At 35.0% G+C, this 12,415-nt stretch overlaps 2 protein-coding genes across 2 annotated transcripts; one reads left to right on the top strand and one right to left on the bottom strand.

The window, feature by feature from the left end:
- Nucleotides 1-881: 881 nt before the first annotated feature.
- On the bottom strand, nt 882-3,772 carry LOC109105818 (josephin-2-like). The gene is made up of 5 exons (XM_019119092.2): nt 3,567-3,772; nt 3,318-3,446; nt 2,959-3,084; nt 2,673-2,867; nt 882-1,547 (listed from the first exon to the last, which is right to left on the bottom strand). Exons 2-5 carry the CDS (start codon nt 3,437-3,439, stop codon nt 1,436-1,438), a joined length of 555 nt encoding a protein of 184 aa, XP_018974637.1. The 5' UTR covers nt 3,440-3,446; nt 3,567-3,772; the 3' UTR covers nt 882-1,435.
- Nucleotides 3,773-5,244: 1,472 nt separating this feature from the next.
- Nucleotides 5,245-11,615, top strand: LOC109105817 (ubiquitin-conjugating enzyme E2 S). Its single transcript, XM_019119091.2, has 4 exons — nt 5,245-5,748; nt 6,260-6,407; nt 6,491-6,681; nt 10,019-11,615. Exons 1-4 carry the CDS (start codon nt 5,746-5,748, stop codon nt 10,352-10,354), a joined length of 678 nt encoding a protein of 225 aa, XP_018974636.1. The 5' UTR covers nt 5,245-5,745; the 3' UTR covers nt 10,355-11,615.
- Nucleotides 11,616-12,415: the final 800 nt, after the last annotated feature.

Here is a 12,415-nt window from a genome sequence, read left to right as displayed (position 1 = left end):
TATTTGACCTGTCTAACTATATGAAGCACAACATGTTTTTCTATGTATGCCCAGTACTGAATCAATTCATTCAAAAAAAATTCAGCTTTTACCTATAAAATTCATTAAAGATTTTTGCAGAAGGGTTGTTATTGTTAACTAAAACTATTATTAATTGACATAGATCTGATAAAAAAATAAATATTACAAAATGTTGACTTGTCAACTGAAAAAAAGGTTTAAGTACTTAAATTATTAAAATTAAAAGATTAAAAACAAAAAATGAAGCTAAATGTAAATATTTAATATTATTAAAATAATTACTAAAACCTCCACTGAAATCTGACTATAAAAATAAAACAAGCTCAAAAATGAATAAATACTATAATAATAAATAATAATAAAAAAGAACTGTTGTCCAGTCCCTTTTTTAGATTATACAGCTTCACATTCATGTATGTACTATATATATATATATATTCAAATACAAAAAATATATGACATCTATAGTGCAGTGTAGAGTCTACAGCAGCACTTAGCTCATAATTAGGCCTAGGAAGTAAAAAACAAAAAGTATATATATATATAATTAAATCCCACATTTATTTTATTTACTTTGATTTTATTAACTTTGCACACTTTTTGTGGCATACTTGCCCAAAGTCATCAGGCCCTGCTCTGCATTTAAAATGAACCTTTTTGTGAATTTAATTGACCGATACACTGACTTGATTAAATATCATTTATATGATATTAAAATCCAGCTCTGACAACAGAACATTAATTCAACAAACATTAGTAATCAGACAAAAACAAAACACCATTTTTAGTCATAATGACAATTTCAAACAGTTCTTCCACAAGCACTGCATGAGCAAAAACAGTCCAGGTAGAAATTCAAATAAATAACAAATCAAATTTATTCAGTTTCGATGTAAATGAGGCAGTTTGCAAGAGAGCTTGAAAGAGTAAAGGACGTGAGCATGAGATAGAGCTACAATCTCTTATCTCCTTTGTTTATGCATAGTAAGATGTACACTGACGTCTAAAAGACAATGAACCATACATACTTGAACTCTAAAGTACCATTTCTGTGCATAGTTGTAACAAGACACATAAAATCTTTGATCTACTTCAGCAGTGGAGTGCATAGATAGAGATAAAGTGAGAGAGGGTAGTTCCTGAGAGGAGAGAAAGAGAGAAAAGAGTAGAGTGACGCTGCTGGCACAGCTATAGTAGTGTCTCCCACAAGCACAGCCAGTGTGTCTTCAGATAAACGGCTCCTTCATATGAGGCAGCACTAGATCATTCTCTTGGACTTCCCTTCGTGTGGATGAATGCGAGCATCTTCCTGAAGTGCTGCTCTCCATAAAGCTGCTCGGCGCTCCAGTGTTTCTCTTTTTCTCCGCCGTTACTCCACACTGAGAGAGAAAGAGAGAGAGAATGTTCGGTTTCATCACTTCCTGGTGTCGTCTGCTTTCAGCCACGTCCCATCGTCGTCTACTTCCTTTTGGACGACAAGGAGCATTTCTGCAACATCCTGAGAAAGCTGCTCAGTGAGAAATGACCTGGGAGGAGGAAGGATGAAGAATCAATAAAAACAAAGATCAGGATTTATTGGGTTTCCTTCACTAATAATGGCACACAAGTGTCTGGCGTTCTCAGAACCAGTTATTGGATTTCTCATGTTAAAATCAGTTTAGCTTACGTTAGTAAAGCAAGTTTAATCTGTATTTAGCAGGGTCTACAAAAAAAGTAAGGTTATGTTAAAACATGGTTTTATTAGTAATTATGAACAAATCACTTTTTAAGTGAGCCTTAAAAAAATACAGCAAAACCAGTAAAGTCTGATTCATGAATAAATGATTCTTATGAGCTGGCTCTTATTTAGTGAATCAGAATCATACAGCGCAACTAAGCCGACCAATTCAAGAACAAAAGACTCTTTTGAGACAGTTTTTATGAATTGTAATGAATCATTTAAAAAGGCAAACTCATAAGTAATCAATCTGATGAATCTTTCACTGACTAAACAGTTTTACACTAATCTTATTTTGGAATTATTATATAGTGTTATAGTTTCCATTAATGTTTTGACTTTGCTTTTATTTATATAATTTCATTTTTTTCCCCACTTTTCATATTTTTAGATTTAATTGTTTTTTATTTCAGTTATTACTTTAATTGGTTAAACTTATTTACCAATTTTCATTCAATTTAAGTTTTTTATCTAATATTTATATTTTATTTGAGCTATTTCAGTTCAGTTTTAGTTAAGAATAACAACAATACAAGGTCACTTTAAAGCTTACCACTTGTATTGAAGGTTAAAGAGGTTCTCAGGATATCATTTCTTTCAATCGGTATTGAATTGGGAGATGTGTGTTGTCTGTCTTATATGATATGATCACGCCAAAATACATACAAATGCAAATGGGGTCCAGAAGATCAGGTGATCCTGTGTTATTACCGACCATCTGCCATTATAGTCCTGCTCCTGTTCTGATTGAATTACCTGTTCTGCCTCGTTATAATTGTGTCTGGGCAACATTGTGCTGATTATCAATGACACTTGGATATATGTGGGTCTCATTTATTCATTTTACTGTGTATACACCTGGACAGTGTAAATTTATATGCACTAATGTTTTCTTGCAATAATTAGTTTGTACTGTTTAATTAGGAAGTCTTACCTGAGTTCTGTTTCTCCGCCAATACAGGCAGGCCCTTTTAATTTCGAGTCTAGGTTATAAAACTGTCCGTTGACGTCCCGTACCGCCAGCCAGTGTCTGCGCCTCAGTGGGAGAGACACAATTCCCAGTGACACCCTTGATGGGACATTCAAAATGAAGCCCTGAATTTTGTCCAGGCACAAATTCTGTATGGACCTACAGCGTACGAGAGATATGGAGGAAAATGAACACACATTTTCTGATCATCATGTTTTATATAGTGACACTGAGATGCTCTCACACTCACCGGCGTTTGTCCCACCAAACAGCAGCGAGCCCCCGACTCTGCAAAGCTGCCATAATGACATTGACATCATAGTTCCCCGTGCCCAACACTGAGCGGTGTGGGTTCATCACACACTGTGGGGCAAGTCTGCAGAGATACACAACACACAACTTTGGATTTGAGAATATAGAACAATACAAAGTGGAATTAAATAATGGCCTGTATATACATACATACATGTATATATATATATATGTGTGTGTGTGTGTGTATATATATATACATGCATGCATATATATATATATATATATATATGTGTGTGTGTGTGTGTGTGTATATACATGCATACGTGTGTGTGTGTGTGTGTGTGTGTGACGCACCGCTTGCAGATGTCATCTGCTGTCTCCTTGGTAAAAACTCTCTCCTGAAGCACGTTGTTCAAGGCATGGATGGCGCACAGCTCCAGTCTCTGTTTCTCATGAAACACCTCGCCCTCGCTCATACTCACCCTGTCATCACAAGCACATTCAGCCCGTTTAACTAACGTTACGCCCAAGAGCACATAATGTACCCGCGTTCACGCGAGCTGACAGCACATGACTGATACATCATCAAAATCACCATCATACCTTCTGGAAGACAGAATCCGCGTTCACTGATTTCTCCACAGTTCGAAACAAACGCTGCTTAGACGTGCCGTCACACTAATCTTTATTGTTCCATCACACTGTTAATAACTAAATCTACAAGGATCTGTGAAAAGAGAAAGCTTTCTGTTTCTCGTCTGTGAGGATCGGCCGGAAGTTGTGCTGTTGTTGCGTTGGGGATACGCCCCTTGCGGTCATCCAGCAGTACACGTGTGAGCTCCACAGGGGGCGCTGATTACCGAAAGTGTACAAGTGAAATCATTCAGTAGCCTTTCAGTAGGGACAAGGAAATACATATAGTATTCATTTTATAATTTTAGGAAGTTCTGTAGAGACCAACATTTGATTACTGCCTGTAAACTGTACTGTAATAATATTTTGTATAAATGTTTTATTATTATCATTATTGTTGTTGTTAAAACGGACACTTATTTTATTATACACTTGCATTACTTTAAGTGTTCTTTTTTTGTCGTACAATTTAACCAGTTTACTTTCAGACGTTGAACATTATATATTCTGAACACAATCTGCAAGCTTTTTTGCTATTAAAAATGTAAAAACTCAAATAAATACTGCAAAAATCAGTATTGGAGTGAAGGAAAGGTTGGAGTGCCCTCAATCGGGCGTTAAGCAGTACAGCAAACACTTTTATGATCAGATTGAATTTCTGAGTCAATGTCAGAAAATAATAAATTTTCATTGACTCTCATTAAGCGGGCTTGCCTCAATTAAATCAGTTGTAATGACGACCTAATTGACGGATTATAAGGGATAAAGCTCATGTATAGTGAGTTTGTTGGAGGGGGGTGGATCCATAGGCCTACATCTAACTGATAACATAAATTATCAATATCAAGCATGTATGAATTTTTATAATTTATATTATACATTTGCTATTTTCTTTACAAGGTGTTTTATACAAATAATAATTTAATTATTATCATTAATAATAAATATTGTAATGATAAATACAAATAGTCAGTAAAACAATTTTTTTTTGTTTTCTACACAGCAACACCGCAAGTGCTTTGACAATATAAACGTAAAAAAAAAGAAATTGTCATAAAACGGAAAATTGAAACAACAACAGCAACAACGATAATAATAATTATTATTATTATAAACAGCGATCTTCAGAAGGTCTCAAAACTCTTTTGGCCTTTGGGCTGACATTACAGATTTTACTGGGATAGAGGTCTTTACAGAAAACAACAACAAAAGAACCTGTGAGGCTAGTGCTTGCAGTACAGAGTTTAATTCACAGGAAATAGCTGCTGTGAGTGAATTTATGACCATGTGATTCACAACTCACGTTTTTTTAAATATTTTAAAGCTGGCTCAGAGTGACACTAAACGCTTCAACAAAAGACTAAACCCCTTGTTGATGTTATTTCTAAGTCTTTCATTGGCTCGTGAACTGAAACAACACTTGTCCCTGCCTTTGGGAGGGCATGAGTTATTCAAACGCACCTATTACCAAAGAGCATTTTTCGCATTCTCAACTTTCTCTGGTCCGTGGGGTTTCCAAGGTCTACTGCGTCAGCGTAACCCAAGCTTCTGATTGGCTAGAGGGATTTAATTGTCGAGCACGTGCAATGCTTCTCAGACTCTGATTGGTCAATCCTCTTTCGAACTGCTTCTTAGACGAATCGTATTTTTGTTCCTGTGTCAAAAAGACAAGCTAGCTGATAATAGTCTACGGTAGCCGTCTGGGGCAGTTAGCTATCGAGCAAACCAACTTTATCAGGCGAAATTGACAACACGTCGGACTTTAAAACTTTTAGACGGCACATTTCATCTGAGGACTACATCGGATAGCAGTTTCACAAAGGAAAGCTCTGGAGAATAGCTAGATATCTTCACTAGTTACTCAGCAAGCCCATCGTTAGCTTAGCCTGGTTTGGTAGCAACACCAGCAAACCGACCGACATTACAGTGAGAAACTGGTTTTGACAACTTGTAGATTCTTTAAACGTCTAAGTATATTTTGCAGTCTTGATTGATTGCAGCTTTTAGATCGGTTGTCGGTGGTTTCCGTCGGTCTCGTTGTGGATCACCGGATCGGTCTCGTCGGCCGGTTGGGTAACGCTAGCAGCTAGCCAAGGTTTCTCATTTGAGACAGATTTGCTGGCTTTTATAAAACCCCACACAGCTGGAAATGGTACGTTTAATTTGAAAATCGATGAATGGTGCTTCAAACTGTTGGATTAATATAAGAAAATATGTTTTCTGTTTTTTTTTTCTCATAACTTTTTAGCAGTTTAGGTCGTATATCATTAGAAAGTACAAGCTGTAACTTAATTTACGACTAAAACTTTATCTGTCACATATAGTTGATTTCATTTTTTCGTCCTGTTTTGACTTTAATTTGTACCTTTTTACTGTCTTGAGCTAAAGAACAGATTATACTTCTGGTGTTGAGCTAGCAGTCATGTGCCATTCGTTGAAGTACTTGGTATCAGATGATTCATTAACTTTGCTGAAAATAAGTGTATTTTCAGTATTGTTGCTTTCCTAAACCTGCCATGAACATATATGACATGACATATATTGATTTTAGTAGTGTTTTTTTTTTTTTGTCATGAACGTGCTCAGGTTTACCAGCAAATTTCACTTTGTAGCTATTAATGCTTTACATGCATGTTTTTTTTTTTATTTTATTTTTTTTGTAGAATTCAAACGTGGAGAACTTGCCGCCTCAAGTGTTGAGACTCGTCTATAAAGAGGTTTCTGCCTTGGCAGCGGACCCTCCGGAGGGGATCAAAATCTACCCCAGTGAAGAGGACATCACAGAGCTGCACACTGCCATTGAGGGCCCTGGTCAGTAGTGCATTTTATTAGTTTTCTTTTTAAAGGACCATAGCGTAACTTAAAAATTTACCTCTTCCCCTGTTTCACAACAGAAGGAACTCCATATGCGGGAGGGGTATTCCGGATGCGATTGGTCCTTGGGAAGGATTTTCCTGCTGCACCTCCCAGAGGCTATTTCCTCACAAAGATTTTCCATCCTAATGTTGGGCACAAGGGTGAGATCTGTGTCAATGTGCTGAAAAGAGACTGGAAGGCAGAGCTGGGCCTGAGACATGTATTGCTAGTAAGTAGTATTTTTACTTTTTTTTTTTTTTTTTTTTTTTTTTTTTAATAACTTTCCTGGTAAACCTAGATTTAAATGCAGATAAAAGTGCCCTTAATATAATAAACATGATAATAACTGTAATAAACATTTGTACACTTTATTTTAATTTTTTTTGTCATTACTGTAAGACAGTAATTCACCTATTTTGATTAAAACTGTTTTTAGTTTTGAATAACTCTTAATAAAACGGTTTTAGAAATTTGAGTAATTGAATAACCATTACAAAACAGAATCCCAGTAAAAGATAATCATCTGAAAGGCAAACTTATTCTATTATGTATGCAAATATCCCTGTCCTTTCATATTTAATCGCCCATATATATATTTTTTTTTTCATAATAGTAACACTGATTTCAATCTGTTAGTCTATAGGTTTTAAACAGAGACAACAATTGCTGAAATGTGCATTTAATTAATGAAATTACTGAACAATAACACCATGAATTACAATAAGGATTTTAAAAAAATACTAGTAACAATATCCAACAAGACAAAAAAAAAAAGGCTTCTGTGCCAATTCTGATGGAGCATCTTACCCCAAGGGTTTTATTAAAAAAAAAAATCACCTAATGTATATGTATTTATTTATATATATATATATATATATATATATATATACACACACATACATACATACAGGGTTGAAGGTGTTTTCTTTATTTCTTTTTGTCTTGTTATCATAAGATAACCTGGAGATTTGGTTTGGTCCTCACACTGCATATAGCGTGACCCATTAAATATAACTATAAAAAATGTATTAACAATTAGTTATAATATTATTGCACTTTATTTACTTTTTTTAAATAAAATAATGTGTGATAATATTTAAAATAAAAGGTAGGCCTAGTATTAAATATACAATTATTTTATAGTAAAGTTGAAAATAAAATGCTAATATTTACTACTACTTTCTTTGTTTGCCTCTTTAAGAAAAATCGCTTTATGTATTTCCCAATTGTAAGTCGCTTTGGATAAAAGCGTCTAAAAATAAATAAAAGCGTTTTCATCATTTTCAAACTTAAAATCAGCAGGCTTTTATTTCAGTAGTATCGCAGGTTGCCGGCAAGTAAGTATACGCGCTTCCGGATTTAGCGCTGCTGCTGATTAAAGAGCTTCATTGAATGAATGTCACAGTTTTGAATTGTGCTTTGAAAACGGCATGGGATAGCCTAGATTTATGAAAAGAAATCTTATATTGTACAGTTTGTCGATCTAAAATGGTAAATGTGTATTAACAGCTGTCAACCATGTCGGTACACAAATGCGCTGTCAGAACTTATTTATATAGCGCATTTTTTATTTTGGTTGGGCATGCGGACCACTTATGTGCTCCCCGTGTATGTGTATGTGTATATATTAGTGTTCCTGTAGCTCAAGTAGTAGAGCATTGGGTTAACAAGTGCAAGGTTGGGGGTTCGATTCCCCGGGAACACATGATAGGTAAAAATTGATAGCCTGAATGCACTGTAAGTCGCTTTGGATAAAAGCGTCTGCTAAATGCATACATTTAAAATGTAATTTTTTATTTATATATATATATAGATATCTATAATATATATATATATATATATATATATATATATATATATATTATATATATATATATATATATATATATATATAGCTAGACAGCACAAGTACATCTGTAAGACGTCTGCTAAAGATCTGGGAAACATCTGCTGTGTACTCTGATAAACTTCTCAGAATAAGATTTTTGATGAATTTTTGTGAATGTTTTGTTTTGTATTTTGATGGAAATATCTTAGAGACATATTGCAGATGAGCAAGCACTCTTAAAAATACGTCTTGCATATATAAATGCAGACATCAAATAGACATCTCCGAGATGTACATGTGATTAGGGTGAGTGCCTTACTGTCAGGTGTTGAGACACTTATCCCATGAGACAAGACGAGACACGAGACTGGGTTCACGAGATGAGATTTTTAGACTGTCCATTGCTTAAGTCTTTTAAGTCTTGCTTTTGACTTACCTACGGTCTCGTATGAGTGGAGATTGCACGTTTTCTGTTGCGGCTCCAACACTTTGGAATGCTCTGCCATTATCTGTAAAATCCTCACCAAGCCATGGACATTTTCAAAAAGGACTTAAAAACTGACTTGTTTTATCAGGCTTTCGGCATTTGATTGGTCAGGACTTTTGTGAATGACCTGTCTTTTATGTTTTGTTTCAATGTTTTAATGTTTTGTTTTTTATCTTTATTATATACTGCTTGTGTACAGCACTTTGGTCCATTTTTATGGTTTTGAAAGTGCTTTATAAATAAAGGTTGACAATGACAAATACTTTTTTTTTTTTTTAAACTGCCAGTTGTCGCCACCTCCTGGAGGAAGAGTATAAGCGTTACAATACATACAGTCTATGGTTACAATACATACGCGTGTTAAAATACTTTCATTGTGAACCCAACTGTAGAGAATAAGTGTTTATACCCAAACTATATACTTTTATCCCAGTACTTGTGTTATTTAAATGTCTGTAACACAGAAATAATGACGTGTGGTTGAAAAGACGTTTTGTCTTGCTCTTTCTGGATCAGCAGCAGCCTGAATGATTCATTAACATGGGCAGCAAACATGCATCACGCTCCACTGACACTCGCGATGTGAAAGTCGTAATAGACATAGCTGAATTGTTGTCTTTCAGGAATAAGATTGCCATCTTTGAACGATTAATTGTGCAGCTCTAGCTCTAATGTAAACTGCAAATTGTTTTGCGAGGATATCGTCACGTTCCCGTGAGACCAGCCGGATGTATATACACACATACAATAAGTTTTTGTTTGGATAATGTGTGTGTGTGTGTGTGTGTGTGTGTGTATGTGTGTATGTATATATAAACATGTGTATGTAAAAATTATTTTAAACAATGAAACTATACTAATTTTCACTCCAAAAAGCTGAAAACATTGTGGCCACAAATTTCTGTTTTGCACTAACAAACAGACACACAAACCTTAAATGCGTGTCGTGGATCACTATGCCCCAATCCCCCTTATAGGTTTTTTGTATTTTTGTTTTTCAAAAAATGTGGTTGCAACAGACCTTGAGCCTCATGACTGGTGTATGTATTAAAAAAAACTTTCAAGTGTAGCTGTGTTGTACAACAATGACCACACTTTCCGCCTAGGCTGGATGTGGCCATGGAAATGAGTTCCAAAAGACCATCATATTTTATTAAAAAAGTTCCAAACTTCCAAAATGGTACCTTTTTCTGTACTGTATTATGCAACTCATATTTATCATCCACATGCTTCTAATTCTTTCTTTCACAGACTATCAAGTGCCTTCTGATCCATCCTAACCCAGAGTCGGCCTTGAACGAAGAAGCTGGGAGGTTACTTTTGGAGGACTATAAGGAGTATGCATCCCGTGCTCGCCTTCTAACAGAGATCCATGCTATGGGAGGCACATCAGGGGCCCCTCAAGAGCCTGCTGATGGACCCCAACCCAAAAAGCATGCAGGAGACCCAAACAAACGTGTAGCCGGGGCTGGTTTGGTAACAAATGGTGTTGCCACCAACAATTTAAGTAACAGCAGCTCCAGTGGCAATACTAATATAGTTGCAAAGAAGAAAACTGATAAAAAACGAGCTCTGAGGCGGCTATAAAAGAGAATAAATCTGTGCTTTTTGTGTACATAATATAAATATTGAAGTGTGCAGACCACCTTTTCTCCTTCTTAATTTGTCTTACCATTTTTAGGATAACACGTTCATTTTGCCATGCTCCTACCAGATCACTCCTTTCCTTTTTGTTCCCTTGTCTCTTTCAACTTGCTCTCAGGACTTGAACTGTCTTTGTGACAATTCTCTCTTTGTTTCGTGCACGAAAGGGGTTTTCATCTGTGTATCAGAAGTTTTACAATTGTTTAGAGTATGAAAACAGTAGTAAAATTTTTGACAGTTCATTTGTGGCCTCTAGAATTATCATGACCATAAGCAGGATTTTTCTGTGTACTGTCAGCACAGAATTTATAATATATTTAGATTACAGGTTTGATGGGACAGTTACTGTAAAGCTGTCCTGTTGTAGTTGGACTGAACACATTAAGTTTTTATTTTTTTCAAGGGTTTAATGAAGAATAGTACATTGCACAGAATATGACCATTGTGTGTTTGTGGTGAAAGAGATGCAGGATCAGGAATAACAGAGGGGGAGTTAAAATGTGGTCTGAACATTAGTCATATGAATATTACGTTTGTTTGTTTATTTATATATATATATATATATATATATATATATATATATATATATATATATATATATATATATATATATATATATATATATATATATATATATACATATACACGTGTGGTATTTTAATTGTTTCCAAGTTTTTACTAAATTTGTCTGTTCGTTTCTATTTTATAGTTCACTTTTCAAAAGGCTTTTTTCCATTTTTAAGTTAAAGGCTATGTTTCCCTGACAGTGATGCTTGAGATTGAGTCCTTAAAGCCTTTAGGCCAGTCAGGGTAGAGCAATGGGGCTAATAGTTAATCATGAAATATGAGCCAGAAGTGGTGTTCAGTCTCATCTTTGAAATGAAGTAGTTTGGTTATACTTCTCAGTAAGAACATTAATCCCTTTTTATATGACCACACAGCTGCAATTTTCTCTGGCTCTACTGGTCTCTCAATCAAAAGGCTGTTGAGGAATCTTCTCTGGTAGTCTGTTGTTGCCCGTTGTTACATTTATATGGGGCCTTCAGTTCCCAAAGATCCTCTCTAACAAAGTGATCTGAACTTTGGACAAGATGTGTTTGCAGAAACAGTTTACCCATATTTAAATTTGTGGATAAACAATAGGGTATTTTGTGGCCATTATTTAAGTTATTTAAATTAATAAGAAATAAAGGAATTTTAGGGAGCAATTTGATTCTTCCTTTTATTTATTAAAGAAAAACTGTGTTAGTCTATATTTGTTCTGTGTTTGTTGGACAATTGAAACTGTGGAAGGAAATTAGTTTATCTTTGACTTATTGTCTGTTGGGTTTTTCTTTTTCAGTTAATTTGCCAGTTAAGGGAATAGTTCGCACAGAAATGAAAACTTACTCCGCCTCAGGTCATCCAAGATATGATTTTATTTCTTCAAACAGATTTCTTCAGAAGAGATTTTGAGAATTGTAGCATTACATCACTTCTTTGCCATTGATTCCAGTGGAGTGAATGGGTGCCGAGTTAATAGCTAATAAAAGCAAAACAGTTATTCCAAAAAAAGTGAAAAGCTGTTTGTAAAAAAAAAAATCAATATTTTAACTTAAAATCATTGTTTCTTGTTAAAATATGTGTTCTTTATCCATAACATGGCTTTCTCCAGTTAAAGTTGCCTTGTCTGAATCAGGAGAGATATATGCTCTACTCAATTGAAAATGGTTCTGAACAAATATGCTGGTGGTTTTTGGTGGGAGCGGATAACCATGATAGACTTTTTCCACTGTGCTATTATGGATTATGGCCAGAAGTGATGGTTTAAAGGTAAAAAAACCCACCAATGATAGATTTGTTTCATTGCTTCAGAAGATGTTAATTTGTGTGGATTATTGTGATGCTTTTATCAGCTGTTTTGACTCATTCTGATGGCACCCATTAACTGCAGAAGATCTACTGGGGAACAAAAGATGCTGAAATGCTACATTTCTCCAAATAAATAAATCTAGAATGGTCTGA

This window comes from Cyprinus carpio, chromosome B16, assembly GCF_018340385.1.
Source record: "Cyprinus carpio isolate SPL01 chromosome B16, ASM1834038v1, whole genome shotgun sequence".
NCBI lineage: Eukaryota > Metazoa > Chordata > Actinopteri > Cypriniformes > Cyprinidae > Cyprinus > Cyprinus carpio.
This window is presented reverse-complemented; position numbering and strand designations above follow the sequence as displayed.